The sequence below is a fragment of the Dermacentor albipictus genome, chromosome 9, assembly GCF_038994185.2.
Source record: "Dermacentor albipictus isolate Rhodes 1998 colony chromosome 9, USDA_Dalb.pri_finalv2, whole genome shotgun sequence".
NCBI classification, from domain to species: Eukaryota; Metazoa; Arthropoda; class Arachnida; order Ixodida; family Ixodidae; genus Dermacentor; species Dermacentor albipictus.
Window position 1 is genome coordinate 47,722,265 of NC_091829.1, and position 24,353 is coordinate 47,746,617.

Consider the following 24,353-nt stretch of genomic DNA (forward strand, 5'->3'; position numbering starts at 1 on the left):
CACAGCAGAATGGTGCATAATTGATGTAATAGTCTACAACAAGCTTGTAAAATAAAATATTCACTTTCAAGTTGCCAAAGGAAAACATTCAGCCGAGTTATATCGATATAGATTATTCCCCTCGAACTCTATCACCATTTCCTGAGGGCCAATACATATGACTTCATTGTAGAATAAATTGCCACCACCAAAGTCCCCCTGTTGCACCTCAATTTGGATCGCCGTGCCAAAACGGACTAGTTGACGTAATCCCCACACAATCTCCCACCCTGCCGTTTTCTGTCAATTAGCCAGTGGTCAGGTCAGATGAGACGCAACACAGCCCAAAATATCTAGCGCCACTCCAATTTTCAATTTTCTTGCTTATTAAAAGCTTTGTTCTCGCTACAAATTAAGAATTCATTATTGTAGAAGAAAAATCTTTTAATTTAGTTTGACTTAAATATTTTCTTTTTTGGATGTTGTTACACCTACAGTGGACATCTTGAAAACCTATGTTTTGTTACACATGGAGCAGTAGCAATACTGACAATTACATAGGTTTTTAGCTATATAGGCTATAATTTTAGGAAGCTAATAACTGGAACTGAAAAAAATTTATTTGCAATTGGTATTACTATCTTTAGACCATACCCCCCGTTGCAGTCCAAGGTGAGAGTGATTGCCGTAGAACTACGAGCAAATGCACCCATTTGCATCCAACAAGAGGAACATGGTGCTGGTGCAGTCTCGAAACAGATCTTAGTTCAGGAGTCAGGTATACAACATTTACACAACTTTATTATTTACAGAAGGACGTTCATCATCAAGCAACCCAGCAGATAAAGTCGGTGAAGTATGTACATATCACAGTATCGTTTTGTGTGTGAAACGAAAATTAAAAAGAAATTATAACCAAACCTGAGCTGAATTTTTTTTAGGTGCAAGCCTTATTGCGAAACAGCTAATACCAGAATATAGCAGTCTGGCTTACAATATAAGTAATGGGTGAAGACACAAAATACAAACAATCTTTACATTACATATATGCAACCAAACTGAAATTATAGTATAACAAAAAGATCAAGAAGTGCTGGTTTGCCAATAATTGCTGCACCTCTGTGGCATGGCACTTAAGGTGTCTGCGTCCTTTCAACAGACCAGTACTCACTCAGGAAGAACCAAGAAAGAACAAATGAGCAGAGAGCTCCATCTGTCTGTACATTGGCCTTCTTTGTTTCCTAATGTGCGCTAGTCTGCTGAAAGAATAGAAACAGACACCCCAAACGATGTGCCGGTTTCTCTCCCTCACTTTTTGTTGTCTGCACTGTAGAAAAATTTACACTGCCTTCCTCTCAAACTGCGGAAAAAGAAAGATAAGTATTATGCAGTGAATTATATGATGCCCAATGTGGGAGGTTAACATCAGGTTCCTTGTCAGTTGTCTTGCTCGGAACGCACTACTTCATCGTACACCGATGCCCAGTGCTCTGGACGTGTCCCTTGGCCCATGACCTGGACAAACAAGACCCCGTCACATAATCAGGACAAACAGGCACATTCAAAATGTTTATCTCTTAAAAGGGTATGAATGTGAGCATGCGTGAATGAAGTGGAAGTTAGCAACCCTTCCCCCCTTTTTCATAGGTATATGTGCACAATAAATCCTAGTAGCTGGCAGTCAGTGTTTGTCCTGTGTTCCTCCCTTGTCCGTGTTTATTTTGCACTATTTTCACCCATGGTCCAGGTTGAAATGTGAATGACACAAGTGTGTTACTCAACGAATGTAGCTTTCATAATAAATGTATGTGTATTCAGATATAATATGAAGGAAAATGAGTAAACAGCCCACCTGAGATCTACCTATCATAAACACTCTGATAATAATGCAACACTACACATGGAATAAAAAAGAAAAATGAAAGCTATAAAAACATTTCGTACGCATGCCCAAAGCCTCCAAGATCAATATCCTAGGGTTCCGTGGTGATGACATTGACGAATGGCTCGACAACGACTTCATGAGTTCATGCAATCGGTGGACTGACACCCAGAAATTGGTGCACATCGTATTTTATTTGACCGGTTGCAAAGACGTGGTATTTCAAGCATGACTCCGAAATCGCAGTTTAGTCAACGTTTACCGCCAAGCTGCGGCACATCTTCGTTTCCTCGTCTGGCCATGCAGAAGTTGCCAAACAGAAGCTAGACATCTGCCTCCAACTTCCACACGAGTCTTACACTTCATAGAGAGAGGATGTCTTGGCTCTGGGCTGCCATGCAAGCCCTAGCATGACGGAAGCCGAACACATTCGACAGATAATTAGAGGCATTGGAACTGTCGCTTTCAACGCCTCAATCATGCAAAATCCAGCTTCCGTCCACCACATAACTTCCACTTATCAGTGCCTAGACGAGCTGTAGTCTCTTCGTCTTCAAAAGGACAGCAGCGATTCTCAGGTCCCCCATTCTTCTGGTCTCCGTGCTCTCATCCAAACCATCATCCGTGAAGAGCTTCAAGCACAAAACCTGCGGCATTCTCCTGCTGCCTATGTCACAACCCCAAACTTTTGACTTGCGCGAGGTTGTCAATCAAGAGTTGTAAGTGATGACTACATCCACAATGCTTCTTACTCCAGCAGCGTGCTCAACACGTACGTACACGGGTTTTGCTTCTCTGCGAACCACTACCGTGACCTTCGTGCGTACTGAAGTTACTTATGGCCATTTGGCTTCGATGGGCACCCAGGCGCTTGCTGCGCCATCCTACCCTCAGTAGCGTACACTTCATCCAGTTTGCTTTTACTGCAGTGTATGCAGCCATATATCTCACTCTGCCGCCATCGCCAACAGAATAAAAGACGTGGCTATGCCGAGTACGAGAGAGACCACACCTGCCGACCTGACAGCTGCTACCCCCATCGTACTCGTTTCCTCAGCACTGTTCTCCGTCTCCTCCAGCAGCCCTCAATCCACATCATAGTCCCCGTTCAGCCAGACATCATTCTCCTTCATCCTACCAGCGCTCTACATTACCGCTTCGCCCCACTTCCCATCTTTCAGCCCAGCACCCAGAAAACTAACTGTTGGAAGTTTTTGGAGTGAAAACTGCTTCCTATCGATCTTCACAAATTCCTCCTGTTTGCTCGGCCAACATGCTTTCTGTAACTGTTAAAGGAGTTCCCGTGTTGAAGCCATTCCTGTGTCAACTCTCGTCGATACCGGTGCCGCCGTGTCTGTTCTTCATTGTGATTTGTCCTCGTGGCTCTGAAACAAGTTAGCTTCGACCTACCTTGAATGGTGCTAATAATGCATTAATTCACCCTGATTGGCAGCGTAATGCTCGTGTTCTCATCGACGGCATTCAGCACCACGTTGCGTTTATTGTGCTTCCTTCATGTATTCATGAACTTATCCTGGTCTGGGACATTCTACATTCTGCTTCAGGCGTCATTTATTTATTTATGTATTATTATTATTATTAGTCCTTTATTTCATGTAGAGAGAAAGTTGTACATATCATGGATACAGCGCTTGCACCTATTACAGACTCGTCATCTTCATACTTCAATTTGGCTGTTGCTGTAGACTACGTCCTACATCCTGGTCACAAAAAGATTGTAGCCGTAAAATTCAGTCAGATCGCCGACGGAGATGCTACAGTCCCCCCTTCTCCCTGCTGTATTTCACGTGGAATTCTCACCACTGCTTGCCTTGTCTCGTTTTCACGTGGCTGTGCTTTTCTGTCTGCCTGCAACACAACGCCAAATCTTGTGATGTTGCCCAAAGGGATGACTGTGGCGACCCTCACCGACTTTCAACCCATCCCTATCGTAAAGCTTTGCCTTCTTCATCGCCAGCACCAACTTCAGGTTGGGATGATTCTTTCCCTCTCCCAGCTGTCATCGATTCTGACCTAACAGCTCCTCAGGCTGAAGCCTTACTGGCTCTCTTGGTGAAACACAAGGCCTGGTTTGATAGCTATTCCCCTGTGTTGAGCCAAACTTCTGTGGCCACACACCGCATCGAAAACGATGGTTCTGCTGTCATACGACGACACCCTTACTGTGTATCATTGTCTGAACGAAAGGTCATTGAAGAACAGGTTGCTGACATGCTTGCGTGAAACATAACGCGTCCTTTATCTAGCTCCTGGGCTTCTCCTGTGGTTCTGGTCAAGAAGAAAGATGGCTCCGTTCGCTTTTGCGTTGATTATCGAGCGCTAAATAAGATCACACGCAATCCCATACCTCCCATACCTCGAATTGACGACGCTTTGGACACACTACAGGGGATGGAGTATTTCTCCCACCTTGATCTTCGATCAGCCTATTGGCGAATTCCCATAAATGAGACTGACAAAGAAAAAACCGTGTTCGCTACACCGGATGGACTTTATGAATTTAATGTGATGTCTTTTGGCCTTTGTAATGCTCCAGCCACATCTGAGCACACGATAGACAATGTTCCTTGTGCAGTAAAATGGAAGACCTGCCTCTTGTTACCTGGATGATATTGTCATCTCCTCTAACTTCAGCCAACATCTTCAACGATTAGACGAAGTTCTCAAGTGCCTTGCAAATGCTGGTCTCCTGATCAACACAAAAAAATGCACATTTGCAAGCAAAAGTATAAAAGTATTAGGCCACGACGTCTCAAAGGATGGCATCCAGCCAGACCCCGAAAAGATTACTGCTGTTCTCCAGTTTTCTCGTCCACAGCAGCAGGAAGACTTACATAGTTTCCTCGGCTTGGTGTCCAATTTTCGTCGATTAATCCGCAACTTGGCTGCAATAGTGGCTCCTCTACACAAGCTACTGGTTACCGGTGGCTCCTTCACATGAATTGAAGACTGTGAGTCGGCTTTTCAAGCTCTCAAGCAACACCTTTCTTCCAGACCAGTGCTTCGCCACTTCGACGAAAGAGCCCCCGCCACACTCCATACTGACGGAAGCACACAAGGTATTGGAGCAGTACTTCTGCAACGTAATGCAGCCTCTAAAGGGCAAATGTGTCTGGCAAGTGTCTGGCTATTGTTTGGTCGGTTCAGAAATTTCGCCCCTACCGTTAGCCCACACCTTTATGGCCGCCACTTCACAATCGTCACTGACCACCATGCTCTGCGTTTTCTGTCATCAATGAGAAACACATCAGGGCACTTAGGACGCTGGATACTCCCCTTGCAGGAATATGACTTTACAATAATGTACAAGTCTGGCAAATGTCATCACGATGCAGACACACTGTCTTGCTGCCCACTCTCACTCTCTCCCAGTAACGCGCCATCGTCCTCCCCATCACGTCGTTCCAACGCTACATCTGCCTCACACTAGCTCTCGTTAAGGCCCCTGGACCAAGTTATGCTTTCATCACGCTTTGATTTCGTCTTGCTTCAGCGGGCCGAATCCTACTGCCGAACTTTCATGGATCACATTAGTGGGGTCACCGAGCCACCCAATAGTCACTTGCGACGGCAGCTATCATAATTCCGCCTTCAAGATGGTGTGCTACACCGCTACGTTTACCACCTGACAGGTAATCGGTGGGTCCAAGTCCTACCTCGCTGCCTTCGCCTTCACATATCAGAGGCGTTTCAGGATGAAGTATCAGCTGGCCACTTAGGCTTCCACAAGACCTATGACTGCATCAAGACCTGCTGCTTCTGAGCTATCTACAATGGTGGCCAAATACGTTGCCTTTTGTGCGTCATGTCAACACCGCAAATGCTCGACCTCCCCTCCTGCCAGTTTACTACAACCTTTCCCTTGCCCGGACGCACCTTTTGAATTTGTTGGTGATGATTTATGTGGACCCTTGCCTTTGACACCCTCCGGTCACCGCTGGATTGTCGCTTCGGTCAACCACTTAACAAGATATGCCGAGACTGCACCTCTTCAATCCGATATTCATTCTGAGGTCGCTGGCTATTTCTTGTGCTCAACATCTTGCACCACAAGGCTCCTCACATTATTCTGAGTGGCTGCGGCAAGGCACTTATTTCCCAAATTCTCAAGGAAGTTCCTTGGGCCACTGATACTGTGCAAAAATCTACTTGTACCTATCATCCACAAACCAACGTCCTTACTGAGCACTTCCATCGCACACTGCCTGACATGATTTCCATGTACGTCCGTCCTAACCACACTGACTAGCATAAAATTCATCCTTTTGTGACATTCGCATATAACACAACTATTCAATGGGCTATCGGCTGCAGCCCCTTTTTCCTTGTGTATGGATGATCGCTTTCCTCCGTATTCAACAGAGAATTTCTTTTTTCAGCTTTTTTGCCTAACGTGTCCCTTCCAGAAGACTTTGCTGTCAGAGTTGCAAATTGTCGTCGAATCGCTCGGCGAAGAACAGATGCTACCCAAGTTGAGAAAAAACGTGGCTGCGACGACAAACGCATAGACATCAGTTTTCACCTTGGAGACCAAGCCCTGCTTTGGACTCTATTCCGAACTCTAGAACTCTGTAAGAAGTTCCTTGTACACTACATTGACCCATACATCATAGTGCAACAAACTTCTGCAGTGAACTACCTCGTTGTCCCAGTGCACCCTTTCACTGACCGCCATCGCTGGAATGCAGAAATTGTCCAAGCCTCGCGGATGAAACCCTGCACTCTGTGTTTAGATGTTATCTAAGCTGGGGCCAGGCTGGCCGCTTCCATGCAGGAGGGAAGTTAGTGTAAGCACTATTAATGTACTTCATTATTCTTATATGTACATAGCCATCATCATCCCTAATCTTCTGCTCCTTTACTCTTGAGCTGGCGCATTTCCTTTTTGGAATAAGTGTTTCGCAACTTAGTCGGTCTCGGCCTCATAATATTTATATGTAATAATTGACTTGTACTCACAATACTGAACATTCGAATGGCCCTAATTTTTGTGAGCAAAGATTTTTGCTTTCTTTGTGCATACATTTTTTGGTAGTCGGCACCTGTTCTTGTTTTTTTTTTCTTATTTTTGTACCTATTCCTTTTTTTTTAGCACCTACTGTTTTTGGTCATGTAACATTTAAGCATGACACATCCAATACACAAGCAAACCAACAAGCCCAATTCAGGGCGCAGAGAATATCTTGTGAACCACAGAACAGTGCTGCAACAATGCTTCATTATCACTGGCCAGTTTAGCTCCATTATGCTTGTTAATGAGACTAAAAGTACCTTGCAGACTATTTCGAGGACAGAACGCTTTGAGAATTCCTTCTTTGCACGCACGCCCCACCGGTACTGATTCAATGGTGGATCAGATCCAAGAACCACAGACTGCTCGAGGTACACTTGCTTGACAAGCTCTACGCAGATCAGCTTCCTCACGTCACCAAAGGCAGAATCCAACAAGCTGAAAAAAATTGAGAAGAAAGGCATACGCACGTGCAGAGGATTAGCACACACATGCACAACCTACCAAAATAGCTGAGCATTTCACAAACACGTGCATTTTAGAGCAGTATATGGTTGATAGGTGAGCAGTTGAAGAACACTGTGGTACACACACTGGTTTTTTTCATTGTCTCATCATTTTCCCTGTTGAGGTTCAGAACACTGATTCAATGTTCATATGGTAACTGAACCATGGTTGTTTCCCGATTGGTTACGCGAGCCACCTTGAGTGAGCTGATTCATTCCACTTTTAATGTACTTCACCAAGCACAGCTTCATACACCTCAGAATAAGCTTCACGCAACCACACTCTTCTTACTGGTGTCTACAACATCCCTGCTCCACTGCAAAAGTTTATAGAGAGCTCACAGTTTGGGACGCTAATTAATGACGCTATTTCCACGGCTGCTGCAGTTATGCTTCATTCCAGAATGCAATGAAAATGCATGTGCAATCACAAGGAGCATCAGCACAGAAATTTGCAAATTACCAGCCTCCAATTAATATAGTAGCTTGATGAATAGAAAAAAACAACAACTAGGAGGCATTTCTTTGTGAACATTTTTTTAGGGCTGTGAACAACCCTCGAAGCCAATGGCATTGCAGGTATCACCCCAAACACAAACAAGAATCATAGTGTAAAGAACGTCACAACAGTATTAGTATAACATACCAACTGGTAACCCATCGAATGGAAAGGCATCACTGAACAAAATAATGTAACTGATGCAAACCAACAAGCACAGACCCTTTGAACCAGCTTTGAAGTAAACCATTTCCCACAGGTACTAGAAGTATAAGGAAAAACTCACTTCGGGTCAAGGCCATAGGGCTTCAGCATTTTCCAAAGTGAATCTGCAGGGAATACAAACAAAGCCAAGATTCACAAATCAAGCCTTCATGCCATGCGCATGCATGTTTGTATGTGTTCTGCATTTGAGCAATAAGATGTGCGGTGCGCATCTAAGCACTCAGCTCAAATGTACAGTCATCCTCAACATCATCTGAATATATAGCCCACTGCAGGCTGGAGGCCTCTCCCAGCAATCTCCAATTACCCCTGCCTTGAGCCAGCTGATCCCCTTCTATGCCTGCAAATTTCCCAATTTCATCACACCACCCAGCTAGTTCTCTGCTGCCCCTGACCATGCTTTCCTTCTCTTAGCACCCATTCTGTAATATGTGGGGGTCTCATATCACACAGGAGTAACGACCACTGTGGGTTTTGGCTTACATGGCCATAGGGCTGCTTCTGTCATCACCTCTCGTACTCTAGCATGTGCGCTCAGGCCGCAAAAGGGAGGGCTACTAAACACTGTGGCCGCATATGAACACACAGTATTGCCCTAAGTTAGCAGAAATCTTTTATTAAGGCAAAAGCCTTAGACGGCTCATGGGATGCATCCGACGTCTGCCATTATGGCACCAAATTATGGCACAGTTAATTAAGGTAGAGTTAATTAGGACACTCGAACCCATGACCTTTTGTTATAGATAACAACAGAAGTAATGCATTCAAATGAAAATGTCAAGTAAAGTAATAAATGTCTCATGAGCACGCAGGCTTTTGCCTTCATCTTCTTTAGTGTGTGCTGAAGTGACTGTCAACTTTGTCTCCGGCGACACCCAAGGCTGCACAAATACCAGGTCCCGGGCTGACGCGGAAAAAATACAGACAGAAGTGCAGCTAGCAGATCACTGCAAGAGGATGGCTCCTCGCGGCCTGCCACACGGAGAGTCCCCACATCTATGCTGCTTTCTCTCGCAATAATCAATGGGCCATCTCATGAGAGCTTAGGCAATTTCCGTTGGCTCGGCCCTTCAATAAATGCGGCTCAGTGCAAAATGATCCCGCACAAGCACTAGGCTTAGCATTCGGAAAAAGATCAACACAAGATACGCACTCACCACAGGTGCAAAGGAATCACAGACGAGCTCAAGTCCGAGGCCCTAACAAAGGGGCCGGCAGATGAGAGGAAAGCATGCATGTAACCAGTACTGTCCTGAAGAGGTCTCCTTCGCACTCACTCTACCTATCTCATTGGCCGTGCCACCAAAGCCGTCACAGTCGGCCATGTGAAGTGCTACCGCCTCAAATAAGTTTGTGGCAAAAGCCACCATCGAGAACCATAGAGGAGCAGGAACAACAGAACAGGTGAATGCCCACAAAAAGGCGTCAAGGCATACCTCAATCCCCACAAAATCTAATGAACCACGGGTTATTTGCCCTATGCATTACGTCTCCAACCTATGAATTTCAATACAACGCATATTTCAGAATAACACACATAGTTAATTTTCCCCTTTATAACTGAGGAACATTAGTATTAAGAACATTAGTACTATTACGAAGGTTGGCTACCCACACAAGGTTAACCCTTGCCACCCGGAAAATTGGAAGTAAAAGGAAGTGAGTAGAAGACAAGAAAGATAAAAAGTGAAAGAGAGAGAGTAAGACTGAAGAGGAGTACAGGAAAAGGCAACTGATGATTTCCTCCAGGTGGATCAGTCTGGAGGTGCCGTCTATGTGAAGCAGAAGCCAAAGAGGTGTGCTGCCTCCGCCAGAGGGCCTTAAAGGTCCGTACAACTGGAATCGTCTCAACCTCCAGGATCCCCTTTTCCCCAGACACAGCTAAGCCGCGCACGGCTACACGTGGAAGGGTCCAAACCTCGTGTGCTTATGTACGCGGTGTCGCAATACACCAAATGCTTGCTGACGCAGACTCCCCTGTGGAGTTCAATCCATTTTCAAAAGAAACAGATGAGTGTAGAACATTGGCAAATATTCCCGTCGGGCAAGCACCCAGCTTTGCAGCCGATGACTTGTGGTTGGTGGATTTGACACCTTTCTACATCCCTGTGCTGTGCATCGATATAGCTTCAGCCAGCAAATGCAGCTGGATAAAAGTGGCAGCCATACATTGGTGCGTTCCCTTTAATAGTGGAACATACTGCATGTAAAAGCCACACACAGCTCTTCATTGTGGCCTTATTCTATGTGCAATGATTTTGATCAGTGCAATATATCACATGCAATGCTGCTGTAATGCATCGTCCCATTCACCGCACAGTGGTATTACCCAATATCGAGCAGGGGTATTAACTTGTAAATGCTTAAGTCATAACATTGCAACTACATACCATGGGTAATTCAATTCCAGGATGTGGCGGCAGGTGCCACATTTGTCATTCATCAGAATTAACTTTGCATTAATTATGCACATAGCAGAGACATATTCCGTTAACTGGACCCAGGTGGGAAGTAAAAAAAACTAAGTCCGAGTTAATCAGTGTTCAAATTCAATGAACATGCATAGACACTTTCTGGGAATGTCAAGTATGGTCAAATGAACTAACTTGAGGTGCACTGTCTATTCTTGGACATAAATATTTTTGATATGCGTAAAAAAGATACAGTAAGTGCTTACACCTTTACAAGCATAAGGACATATGACAAAAAAAATATGAAAATAAAGAAACCACATACCTTCGCGAATGACTCCATCATTCATGAGAATAAGAGCCAAGAGAAGCGTTATGAGACCCTGTCTTGCAAGGTCTTTGTCACTTCTGAAATTTAGGAGATGATAAAGTGAGTCATTAATTGCATAAAGTGTGTAATTCTGCACTTCACCCATGCAGCTAATGCACACGGTGTTTGCAGAGGAAAATTCAAGTTTAGCACCGTTCTTTGGCTCACTGACACTGAAAAACACATAAAGTAATATCTTGTTAATTCACAACTCATTAATTCGAAATTTCGGATAATTCGCAGTAGTCGCCGTGGTCCAGCTAGCAATGCGTCCTTTTAATTCACATTGAAATCCACACCACCACCGATAATTCAAACTCCACGCCATCGTGGATGGAGAGAGTGCTAGTGTGTGGGAGCACGTTGGTGACGCCGGCTATGCTGGCATCGCCACAGCTTTGCTTTTTCCATGTGTGGCCCATTCTTTAGGTCTGACTGGAGAGCGACGCGTTTGCCCCTGGCCAGGCATGGACAACACCTTTGTTGCAGGTCACTTCTCTCCCGTGAGGTTCCATATAAAGCTCACGGGCGATAAAATTGTTGCTGTGCACCGTATGCTATATGTGCAAGCGAAAGCATGCAAGGGTGGGCCGGCAAACGCTGCTCAATCTCGCTTGCGCGAGTGACGAAGCCGGGCCAGATGCACACCTTCTCCTTTCGTGCGTAAGGCACGGGAGTGAGGTGGAGGGAGAGAGGGAGAGAGGGGGGGGGGGCTAGAGTGTACTAAAATACGGCTGAGTGGGACGAGCGGCTTGGGCAGCACATGATTTACAGTGAGGCGTGCGATGACGAAAAATACTGTGGCTGTGCTGCTATCGAAGCGGATTAGGACGCATCAAGGTCGCGCCATTGGAAACTGCTGGCGATACTTCTCGGAAGCGTCATTCGTACTATCTTGTGCACTGGTATACGTGTTCAGACCGCCCAGACGGTGTTTATAATTGTATATGACATGTATTTATGCCTTAGCAATAGATTCCTTTCCTTCTCTTCTTTATTTCATTTTATCTTTCTTTAAAATTCCGCTCAGTGATTGTAAGTGCATTGCGGCCGCTGTGTCAATTTTCATTCTAATATGTGATTGTACGGTTCCCTTTGGAGAACAAATATTTTCTTGTTCTTCAAGCAGCCTGTACCCACATATTTTTGCACATGTAGGTTTCCATCAGTAGGTCTCACGAAACACAGACAGAAAAACATATCTAAGTTTCCTGCTTACCACTTCAAACAAATAAAAAATATCTGCCCCATCCGGTGTCCTGTACTCAGATTTACAGGCAGTATACTTATAGAAAAACAGTGCAACATCCCATTCATGTTTCCATGTTCCTTGCATAATACAATGCAGAGTAATTGGTGTGGGTTCTTTTATTGTGGTCGGTCCTCAGGCGCCAAAAACAGTTATAGGTAGCCATTATACATGCTAATCTTTGGCGCGTAAGCCATGTGAAATATTTTTTCCATGCTTAACAACAACGAAAAAAAAAAGAAAAAAATGGGCCCGGTAGCCAAATTAGTGGCTACATAGATGATATGGTGCTGTGCTACTGAACTCAAGCTCATGGGTTTAAATCAGGTTGCGGAATTCGATCGAAGCGATATGAAAAAACACTCGTCTGCTTCTGTTTAGGCGCACGTTAAAGAACCCCAGGTGACGTGAACTGAACACGGTGCCTCATAATCGTATCGCCAGACGTAAAACGCTAGAATATGTTTAAGTTAAAAACAAGAAGGTAGCTGCATTTTTCGGCTTTTTCTAGGGGTCTAAACAAATGAAACGATTCGGGAGTCTGATTTCTGATAAAAACATGTTACGCTTATCTTACATTTCATTACTAAACTTAATGCCATTCCCAACTGTACGTCTGCTCAACTACGAAACTTCTGTATTATAAACATCTTCTTTTAGTTATCCGGTGCACTATTACAAGAACAATAATGAAGCGATTAAACGAACCGCATGCCTCACATACACGTAGAGATATCTGTAGATCTGCTGCGTTTGTTAAAGAGGAAAGTGTGGTACCACATTGGGCACCCATTTTTAATGGGTTGCAGACATGGCTGTCAAAAAAATGTTTTCCTTGCCTGAATAAAGTTAGCAGACTTACAGGCTGCCCCAAAACGGGGTGTTTATATTTCCGCGGTCATCGAGCGAGATGTGTTCATGTTTACCTGTGCATGCATGACACCATACTTGTTAATTAATTAGTAGGCGAATGTTTACAAGTTTACACAGCCGATAAAACTACTATCCTTACGTCGTATAGCTATCTACTAATTTGCTATCGCAATTGATGCTTCGCTCTTTGGGCAAAACTACAACGTTTGTTTTTTCTCCGAGCCAGTCAGTTTAACGAACACGTGGATGGTGCAAGAGCCATCTCGACGTAGAGCATGTTGAATCGCGTTGGCCGCGTCCAGTTACGTTGGCTACATTAGTGCTTCGAAGTACAAACATTGTACCCACCAACGTGATGCAGCGTGTGTGCGCGTGTGCTCACACCATATCGGACTGCATACGCACCTTAACCGAGCGATTTTTTCTCCAACTTTCATTAGTTCGAATTTTCTATAATTAGAATTTTCATAGTATCCCCGCGGAATTCGAATTAATGAGCTTTTAATGTATTTCATCCAAGGATACAATCGAAACCCATGACAATAAAATATTTTTGTATCCCCAGCGAACGCCCATAGATTCAATGCATTTTGTACCTCTCGACAACGAAATGTTGCTGTACTACAATCTTGCATCAACAAAATTTGCCGGAACATAACACCGCATATTGCCTACTCACACAAGGCTAGCAGGCTCCAAAATGTGCTCAAATGTGATTGCTTTGCACTAAAATTGGTAAGATACCACCATATCACTGCCACCACAAATGCCGCCATTTTTGTTTACAATAACAACCAAGCACCGGAAGCGATCGCACCGGAAACACATCATATACACCATCTTGTTTATTGAACACCTGTCTGGAGCAGCACATATGTTCTACCGACATGTGTCGACATTTTTTTACACCTAATGCAGTACACAATTTGTGCCTCAGCAAGAAAAATGCAGCAATAAGAAGGGAATCCACGTCTCAGCAATGTGGAATTGACTATGGCGTTTGAGATGGCAGACACAGAATGAAGTTCCACGCATTGGGCCATGATTGAGCAATCCTCCGGGAATATGCATTCCTTACTTCAAGAATGCTGACAGGTATCGCGTGCGGGTTCGGCTCCAGACGTAGATTTGCACGAAGGGGCCGCGATCTCAAATGACCACCTTTGGGTATACAAAATACTATCACTTTCGCGCTTGGTACCAGATGCGTCAGCGCCTACATGCGACAGCGTGCGCTGGAGAAATGCTGCTGCATGCGTGGAGCGCTGTTGCTCTGCGTCTGGTGCCAAGTTTCGCGAAATCTCGCAGTAGTGATCGTATCTCCAAAATCAATTGACCGAGAATACTGCTTCACGGCAATGCTGCCACTGCTGATCGACACATGTCGTGCACTTTGTACTGTTGGCAATGCAGTTCTATATCCTCAATCAAGCTGGCCAAAGTAGGCTAATGAAAATTTGACAGTAAAGTTTTGTTCCGTGATGCATTACCTATCTGCGCTGTCTCGTTTCACAACTAAATTCTTGCAAAAGCAAATTTTTCCATGTTCCCCACCGATTTCGTACTTTTCTTTAATAAAAGGTGCATTCAAATTTGCATGTATGTTACAATCGTAACTAATTCTACTCAAAATCAAAAACAAAATTGATTCTTACTAAAAAATAAAATAAAAAGCTCAATGCATCGCAAGGTGGGTCCATGGTGTGCCGAATGCCCTCCCACAGACGATGGTTGCATAAACCTCCAGAAGTGTGGCATTTCTAATGCATCAAAAGGAAGTAAAGGTGAATTTCTGCAGTCGGTAGACAGTGAAAAGGATGTCATCAGACTCTGATAGCAACTAGCTGCTAAGATTCAGATGTGTGCATGTCTGTGTGCTTTTCTGTTTCATTTCTGTGTTCCAATATGGCATATGCAGTGTTTCATAAAAAATTCTGCAATATCTTTTTTTTTTCTCAGTCACTTCATTTTTGTGAACAGGCACTCTGCCAAAATTCAGGAACATGCATTTAATTCTGAGCAAGGAATCCTAACAGATTACACAGCAGATGAGAGCTTCTGTTCTACAGGAGTACTCCCAAATTACAACTTCTTGGGGTTTCAAGTGCTCCATGGAACAAAAGGCACAGTACACAATAATGCTAACAAAACAGAACGGCATTTATTGTGCCTTCTATACACCAGTGCTAGCTAGCCAGATTACATAACAAATGGAATATGCCAATGGGATAAGCTAAGGAATTGAAGTTCTATTCACAACGTAAAGATACCAAGCGAATATTTTAGCCCCATGCCAGACACCAAAGCCTAAACAGTTTGCATAATGGAGATGCATTTGAATAATCGAGACGGCTTCTGTGGGCAAGTCCGGTGGAGCACAAGGACAACCATGCAGGCAGTCTGTACACACTATCGGCCGACAGTCAAAAAGAAGGAAGCTAGTTTTTCTTGTGCCTAATTATCCACTCCTTCAGGTGGCGCTAGTGTCAGACACTCGCACCATCTCTCACACTAGTGTGCAACTACAGCAACTTTCTTCACTGCATGTGCTATGTGAAGAAACCAGATTACAGAAGATGTGAAAGATACGCAGGAAAAATAACATTAGGGCATATAAGACAGTCGAGCACCCCCACAACTCTTAAAATGCCTCTATGTCCGATCTGCATCGTAGTGCATGCTCAAAAAGCTGACACCCTCAAAGTCTCAGTTGCAGCATGCCTCGAGATCCATGAAAAATAGTAAGCTGGTGCGCAAAGAACAGGGCACATCTCACAAATATTAATTATGAACATGAACACAACAGTGCCTGCACCATACACTCAACCTTCAGTTCAAAGCTGCTTTGTTTTTCCTATTGCCGCCATTGAGAAATATGTTGCACTTCTAGCAAGGTCCGGCTTATATGAAAATGAATATACCATATTTCACCAAAGCAATGCGATACAGCTAACAAAATGTCAGCAGCTCCTTCAGGGATACAGAAACCAAAAAGCAATATACACTGCAAATTTTGAAAGTGAACAGGCTATAGGTTGAGCAAGAACAGTTTATACCTGGTTGCCTATCTATGCAACATTGCAACAGTAAACAATTTTCTGATATGACAGAATAACGATTTTAATGAGTATGCTGGGCCCATAATAACAGAAATGTTGAGGGCGATTTCCTCACAACTTATTAGCATCCAAAATGAAATTTTCTCAAGAAAGTGTTAGGGATATTTCTGGTGCCTAACCTGCAGCAAAAGGATAAAGTATGCTTACCTTTTCAGGAATTGACAAAACTCAGAAAGGTCAACTTTTCTGACAAGTATGACAGAGCCTTGTTTGTCATCAAGTTCTACCAGTTCGAAGCCAAACACCTGAGAAAAAGCAAAAATTAAAAGGTCATTGCACAAATAGGTCCTCCTGTAAAATGCAAAAAAGGCAACAGCCATTGTCAAGAGTACAAAGTATAGTCGAGAGTCATGAAGGGCGAGAGTGTAATCCACCACCTTTGTTGTTAATTAAAGCAAAGTAAATTTATACTTGTGCCACACGGGCGAGGTTAATGCCATAAAAAGTTTAAGACCTTAAGTTTCTTAATGTCATTATATTTTGATTGCTGCTACAGGCGCATACTTAATGACATTAAATGTTGCAATGGCGATAGCTGCAGTGAAACAGTTAAGTTTGCTTGCCATTCGTAATACAATAAAAAAAGAACGGTTATCAAGGAAGATGTTTAAGAAATGGCGTGAGAAAAATTAATAGGCATATTGTATGTAGTTTACTTCAGGAATGTCATTGTTGCACCCAGCCATAAACTGTTTGAAGCGAAAGCTAGCTCGATGACCAATCCATAGCGTAGCCAAAGCATTGAAATTGGAAAAATTGCGCTCACAGCTTCAAAGCTCTTAAGCAATGATGCTGAAGAATTTGACCGTGTGCTGCAGTTTGTTCTGGCGCATGTGCTTCTTCGAGCCAAACATCGTCGAGAAATTCAAAGGCCAGTATGAGGCCAACAAGGCATGGAGCTGCAGCCGTGCAATCGAACAGCTTCTCCTGACGATTAGTGCTATATCCGTAGTGGCAAGATCGCCTGCTGATCTCTACGAAAATAAAGAGCTCCTTTTAAAAAAGTGAATATATTGGTTGTTTTTATCTACAAGTTAGCTTAATCTCGCCAGGATATGGTCACCACGGCCACGACGGGGACATTGGAAACGAGAGTACGCATTCGACTGCCAAGTGAGTTGTAATAATTGTAAGAACGTACTACGCCGCGAGAAAGAGCAATTTTTTAAAGAAAGTGAAGAATATATTAATTGTTATTCACTAAGAATCCGTTTAGTCTGGTCAGAATGTGGAGACATTGGGAGCGAGAGTACACATTTGATGGCCAAGTGAGTTACGAGAATGCACTACGTCGCGAATGGCATTAAGCTTTAACCATTATGCATGTCCTTATGGCACCCCGCGAATGACATTAAAGTTTAAGGCATTAGCCAGTTAATGTCATTTTCTGTGCCCGTGTGGGAGGGATATAAGGCACTGTTAAATAAAATAAAGTTAATTAGGGCACTCAAACCCACAACCTTTGATGGGAGTCAACCCACTTGGATATATGGGTAAATCGGCCATATCTTTAAGTTGTATTCCAATTGACATTGTGAAGGTCGATAGTTGAACCCACAACTATTGGTGTTAATTGTGGCAAAGTTATTATGGGCACTCGAGCCCACGACCCAATATGGCAATAAAGGCCAACCGGCCATATATTCAAGTTGGATTCCAATAGGCATTGTGGAGGTCGAGAGTTGAACCCACTACCTCTGGTGTTAAGTCAAAGTTAATTAAGGCACTCAGTACAGTAATTAAGGCACTCAATACAGTAATTAAGGCCCTGCAATGCTACTGCAAATGTTTTACCAAAATCAGTTATTTTGACATAAGTGCCAAAAGCTTCTTCAGTGAAAACAAGTAGGGGGGACATGAAAACAACTCAGTATGCCTCATAGTTAGCAGACAGTTTTGAAGTGCACCTCTTCACAGTTACTTACAGCATAAATACATTCGCTATATGCTGTTTGTTGTTGACATAATAGCACCTAGCAGTGTGGAGAGAACTGAAAATAGTCGACTGCTTGACAGCACAAAGCAGCAAACAAGCAACACTGCCATTTGCAAGTAGCCTGATTGCACAACTTACACCGAGCTGTTTCACAACAATCACACCTGACCTTGTCCTGTTCTTTGCATTCCGTTCAAACCAGGTTCTTGCCAATCAACACATTTGCATATAAGCTGCTCACAAGGATATGGTGTAACTATTCAATTCATATCAGACAAAGCTACTTTAAACTGCAGTGGAAACATATTGGTTGCTTTTAAGACACTTTCAGCCATTGCCATTGCAATCAAGCCTGCTGTCAGGCACTCAAAGTGGTTTGTGCAAGTACGCATAAGAAAGAAAAGTACTTCAAGTTTCCAAGAACACTCTTGTACCATGCATTTGATAACTGGTTTATGTAATGTGTGTCATGTGGTCTCTCAAAACTGGCTCTTTCAGCAGTAAAAGAAAAACGCTACAGTCAACCATTTCAAAGCAATGTTTACAAAAAGACAGTGCTGCACTATTTACGGTCATTAGCAACTACTCGCATTTCAAACTTACATCCTGGAGTTTCTCCTTCGCTGAAGCCAGCACAGTGCGCATTACTCTTCCACTGTTGTTCAGAACGTGCTTCTGTATGTCTGCAATAAGCAAGCATACACCAGCTGTTAACACTTGCTCAAATTCCTACCATAAAAGCAATACAAAATTATAACACATTTACACTTGTGCACCGAATACAAAAGAGTTATTCAACATCATGATGAACTACACTAAGGAGTGCGGATCGCATACTCTTACCCACAGATTTTGTTGAGTATACCCTGCAGATGCAATTACAGCCCTACAAAGGTGCCTCTAGTGGCAGCATGAGTTTAACTTGAGATTAGCACCAGTAGTATACATATATAATTATTAACTAATTATCAACTAGTCAACTTTTTTAAAACATTGGCAGTGGCAGTGTAACTATGCATAGTCCAGCCAAGCTCTTCACTTTCGTTTGTTCTGGATCATTTACATTTCAACCGAAAACCGAGATCCTCAACGTTAACTGCAATAAGTCCGCATCCAAACTGTGACACCTACTGTGTTGTGGTGCACAAGATTGTTCACCGCATTGCTTCAGGTACAAAGAGTTTTGCCAGCACGGATATCAGAGAAGTAACAGCCCTAACGCTGTACCAAGCTGGTTCAGTGAAGTCAGCTACATGCTGGGTATTTTCGTTGAAGTTGTTTTGATGACAAACGGATGCACTGTGGAGTTACCTACAATATATTTCTTTTACGCTCAGTAGCACGTGTTTTGTTCAGGAGGCCGGACATAATGTGCACGGAGTTGATGAAAGTAAATTCGAATGCCAAAACCATGACTTAGGTAAGCACATATACCACTGCTACATGGCCAGCACAGCCTCTAACAGGCATTAATTATAACATATTGTAACAAGCAAACACGGATATCGAGCAATACGATGGCGTCTTGCAGCCTGCTGTCTCATTGTACATATCCTTCCTTAAATATTGTTTATGGCATTAAGAGTTCGCATTCCAAAGTATGTGTCCTTGATAATCTGCCAAGAAGATACTTGCACACATTATGAACAACTGCGTGTTGCAAAGCAACAGCCAACGTTTTGGGACAGCTAAGATGGTGCGTGTCAAAGTGACGAATGTGCTTTAGTATGTTTCAACCCTCTACAATCCTGTAATGAGGCAAAAAATATTGATTGGACAAAGGCAAGCTTGGCACGTAGGGTTACCACCACTATGATGGCTGTCAAAAAGTCATCCGGAACAGAAAATGAACCAAACCATACAAACTACTTCGCTTTGGATGAGAATGTTGACATCGTTGTTGCTCCTACTTCCTGGGCAAAAAAATTTCAAACTGTGTTTTGTCTTTTTCCCATTCAGAAAGCAGCATTTTCTCATTGTAGACAGGATCAGCTAATGCTAGTTAAAGGTTTGCTCGTTTGCGCAAGGAGCATATACAACTAATGGGTATTCGGTGTCCCCCAAACATAAAGCACCTGGCCCCACCGCACCAGAGTGAACACTAGTCACTTGAATTCTTTGGCCATTAACCTGAAAACAAGAACATGATGTGCACACTGCAGCGACTAAGTTCTATTATAAGTTTCTGTCTGGTCACTGTGTTGCTTATAGTTTAAGGAATGCATGTGCTGATTTTGAAATTGCCTGCAATATCCACCTCCTCGACCTCATAGACATGGCTTGTCGTAAATGTTAGCTTTTCCAAAAACATGGCCGTTCGTTTGGTGGTGCTTTTCAATGGCCTATGGTCGCACCACCTAACATGTGCAGTGTGCCTATAGCATAGAGTTTCTCACTACATTACCTAGAGAGAAATCTGGCGCTGCTGCGCTGGGGTATGCATGGGAATGCCGGTATATTGTGACTTCGGATTGGCATCGTTCTCGGAAAGACAGGACACCTTGAAGACGCACTTGGCAAGCATCGTTCCGTCTGTCGCAATGATTAATTTTCTACTAAAACAACACGTGAAAAACTGTTTTGGTTTTATTATTACGCACAAACGTTTTTTTCAACTATGCGAACTTGTTATTGCATGTACGATTATATGTTACGTAAAATGTATCAGCGGGCCGCTAAAGTCGGAAGACAGACGACAAGGTTCGTGCTCGCTTTGAAACCGTTTGTCGTCTGTTCTTGCTTTTCTTTGCTTGGTCATACATTGTAGGTGAGTAAAGATGCAATATGCGTGCGTGAATGGAAACATTTCACGAAGATTTTACTTTAAGAACGCGTTATTTGTGTAGCCATATCCACGTTTTAGACGCCTCGTACAACACCAGCCAACACAAGCCTCACAGACACATATACCGTCATTCCCATGACGGCATGGTGCCCCCTTAAGAAACTCCCATAGACGGTTGCGCCAGATTTCCCTCTAGGTGTTATAGTGAGAAACTCTATGGCCTATAGTCAGCTGTTGCATAGTTATGGAAGTTAACACCAACAACGAAAACTAATGCAGTTCCTACAGGATATTTATGTTCTAAGCAGGTCTAATCTGTCAGCATTTACAAGTGTTTAAAATTTACTTTATTTTTCTCTTTCTTTTCTTTTTTAGTAACTTTCCACACAACTAAACATGTTTATTCTGCACAAGGGGATTCCGTGCGATTGTTACTTGTTATTCATTCATTACTTAATACAGGAACCACATCATGTCGAAGTTGGTGTATTATGTGCACCAGCATGTGACGCAATGTCAGTACCGTTATCAACAGTGGTCGAACAAGGAATGCCGCTGCATTCCATCACACTGCAGTTCTTTAGGTTACCAGTGCTAAGCCTAAAGCTGAAAAAAAGCACTTGCGTTGTTCCTCAATTTTCTTGTTTGAACTATTTTGGCACAGTAACACCAACAACATATCACAGATAGGCCAGTTATCTCTCCATCCTTGAAACGGGTAAATGCACACGTTTGAAGCCATACTACGCAAGCTGCATTTCGGTTCTGAACTAGTTTCTCCTTCCTAATGCCGCAGCAAGTATGTGTGTTATTCGCGACCGCTTTCTAGAGTGCAACAACCGTGTGCACTGTAGTCGAACTACGAGGCAATGAACGTACGCTCACCCTTCCTTTTGATGGCCTCCTTGTGCTGGTCGGATATCAACAGGTAGTACACAGTGTCATTGACCTTAAACGGGCGAAAAATGTGACATTTATGTTCAAGAACATTTAACATCACGTCGCCAGTTACGCGACCATTTGACGATGATGTACGGTTTACCGCACGCTCCTTACCAAACGTTCAAGGTCTTCCGCCGATATACTGGCTCCGGCTTTCTCGGGATCTCCACGCTTCTGAAGAAGTAAGCAGAATTTAAAGAGACGCTTTTAAAACAAGCAATACTCCAGGCAATGTCATATGTATTAGGTAAAATAGCTCTAGGTGGCTTACCGCAGATGATCGCGAAGGCTGGGAGAAGCTGAGCTTAGACTGAGTTAGTCTGGCTCGTTTCTTCGATTCTGACATTTCCAACGAACAAGACAAAACACTACGCCGGACACTGGCTCGACCTGCAGACTCTTACACACTCGCAAATGTTACACTCGTACAGCTTTCAGCCTTCTCTCATAGAATAAAGGAAACAACTTCGCTTCTCGGTCCGTAAAATCTTGCTTAGTGCTCACATTGGCGCGCCAATGATTTGGATTAGCTTTGGAAGTGGCTACGCAAGGCTAGCATGTGACAGGAGGTTGTATCGGTTGTATCGCACGGCCACTTTCGATCGCGATCATGCCCGAACCGGATCGAAATTCTCGACTGCTATTGGCTTCCTCGCGCAGCTTGCTCAAACGAACCAATCGCGACCGATAATTTCGATCCGGATCGGGCTTCACCGCGATCAAACATGCGCTGTGTGACCATGGAGGAAGCGTGTGACGCACGAGACGTTCATTTGGGGGTGCGCCAGTCGTTTGTGCGCAGGCGCGAGTTAGAGCAGGCACGAGAGAGAAAATCTGGGAGCTGCTCGAAAGGTAGTGACTACAGTGACGGGGCCCGGCACTTTAAGATCTGTACTACAGTGACGGGGCCCGGTACTTTAACATAATCGTGCACTACAGTGACGGGGCCCGGCACTTTAACATCTGTACTACAGTGACGGGGCCCGGCACTTTAACATACACACTACAGTGACGGGGCCCGTCTCCTTAACCACAGACGGGACCGGCACTTTACGTCGACACTGTAGCGACGTCAATGGCCGCACTTCTTTCAAACATTCTATGCAAACAACTTCGAGCACTTCACGGCAGGCAGTGAACTTTATTAAGGTCCTGAGGAGCGACTCCGAAACCCCCTTATGAGGGAGGGGGCCGTCGCGAGCCGTTCCGACGTTGGGACGGGCAGGCCGTGCCCGACCGCCTCCTCCCACTCTTCATCCGTGGTGAGATGACCGTGGTCCCGTAACGAGGGACACCGCCAGAGCATGTGTTCTAAAGTGCAGAATGGATCTCCGCAATCCGGACACCTGCCCCGCACGGACGCGGCATTAGGTTGCCCCTGTGATCCACCACGGCCGCCGCGAACCGGTCGGACGAACCGTATTGGGCGACGTCGACGAACGCGACCGATCGTGGTTCGTCGGCGACGGATCCGAGAAGTGCGGCCCGGGCCCGGCGTGTGCCTACATTGCGTTGCGGGTGCACGTTGCGCGGGAACGGCGAGACCGTGACGGCCTCCCGCGACCACGCGTCGAGCACGCACTGCCTTTCCCTGACGGGTTAAAGTCCAGCGGACTAACTTCTGTGACCCAACCTCATCGAAAGTGTTGTGGACCCCCAGCTGCATGAGCTTCTCGGTGCTGGCGCCTATGGGGATGCCAAGCACTTTACGGACCGCGGTATTTTATTCCAGTACTGTCCACAACACCACGTGAATTTCACGATGTCAGCAACTTCCGTGCAGTAATCGAATACATGATTGCACACATACGGATCGAACGACCGCAATGGGTACTTGTCCACGAATGTACAATCTTTTGCGTATGCACTGTAACACGTATGATGATTATAATAAAGAAAGTTCACTCTAATGGAAGGGGAACGGTAAAAACACATTTAAAAAGTCACGGCCCATGTTCCTGCTTGTGAGCACCTGACAATCAATATTCTACTGAATTAAGAAAAAGAAGCAGCGGGTAATTGCTCGCTTAGAAGATCGATAAACATGCAGTTCGATGAAATTTGAGAAATAATGATATTGAAGCTTCCAAGACTTTAGAAGAAAAGAAAAAGAAAATTAAGACTGAATCATCGCGACGGAACATCACAAGTCGCTGTAGGCGTCGAAGACCCCTGGCTATAACGAAATTATTTTTGAACAGCTCCGATAGTGTCCATGCAACAATGGTAGCTTGCGTACTGTCAAATGGTCATATGCTGCGGCATAAAGCTCACGGCACGGTGCGAAAACGTGCTCGGAGCGAAAGCGAAACATTGCGCGAGGACATGCATGCAGACGCGAAGTCTGTCACCGCGAACCCGTGCGATCGCTGCATTGCAGCTTCATTCTGTTATGCTACATTTATTTACACAGACAGCCATCCCACTATAAGAACATATTTCACATAGTTTTCTCAGCGATTGCTTACGTTTCACGCAAACCGGTTCGGTGGAATCGATTGCGGCGACCGCTCGCAGTCCCAGCTTACTGTACGTAGTAGGCAAA

At 44.2% G+C, this 24,353-nt stretch overlaps 1 protein-coding gene across 1 annotated transcript; it reads right to left on the reverse strand.

The window, feature by feature from the left end:
• Positions 1-760: 760 nt before the first annotated feature.
• Positions 761-22,495, reverse strand: MAGE. Its single transcript, XM_065449460.2, has 9 exons — positions 22,080-22,495; positions 21,923-21,982; positions 21,752-21,815; positions 18,685-18,764; positions 16,293-16,390; positions 10,860-10,942; positions 8,185-8,227; positions 7,154-7,331; positions 761-1,494 (listed from the first exon to the last, which is right to left on the reverse strand). The coding sequence occupies exons 1-9, from the start codon at positions 22,152-22,154 to the stop codon at positions 1,417-1,419; spliced, it is 759 nt and encodes a 252-aa protein (XP_065305532.2). The 5' UTR covers positions 22,155-22,495; the 3' UTR covers positions 761-1,416.
• Between the last annotated feature and the right edge of the window lie 1,858 nt (positions 22,496-24,353).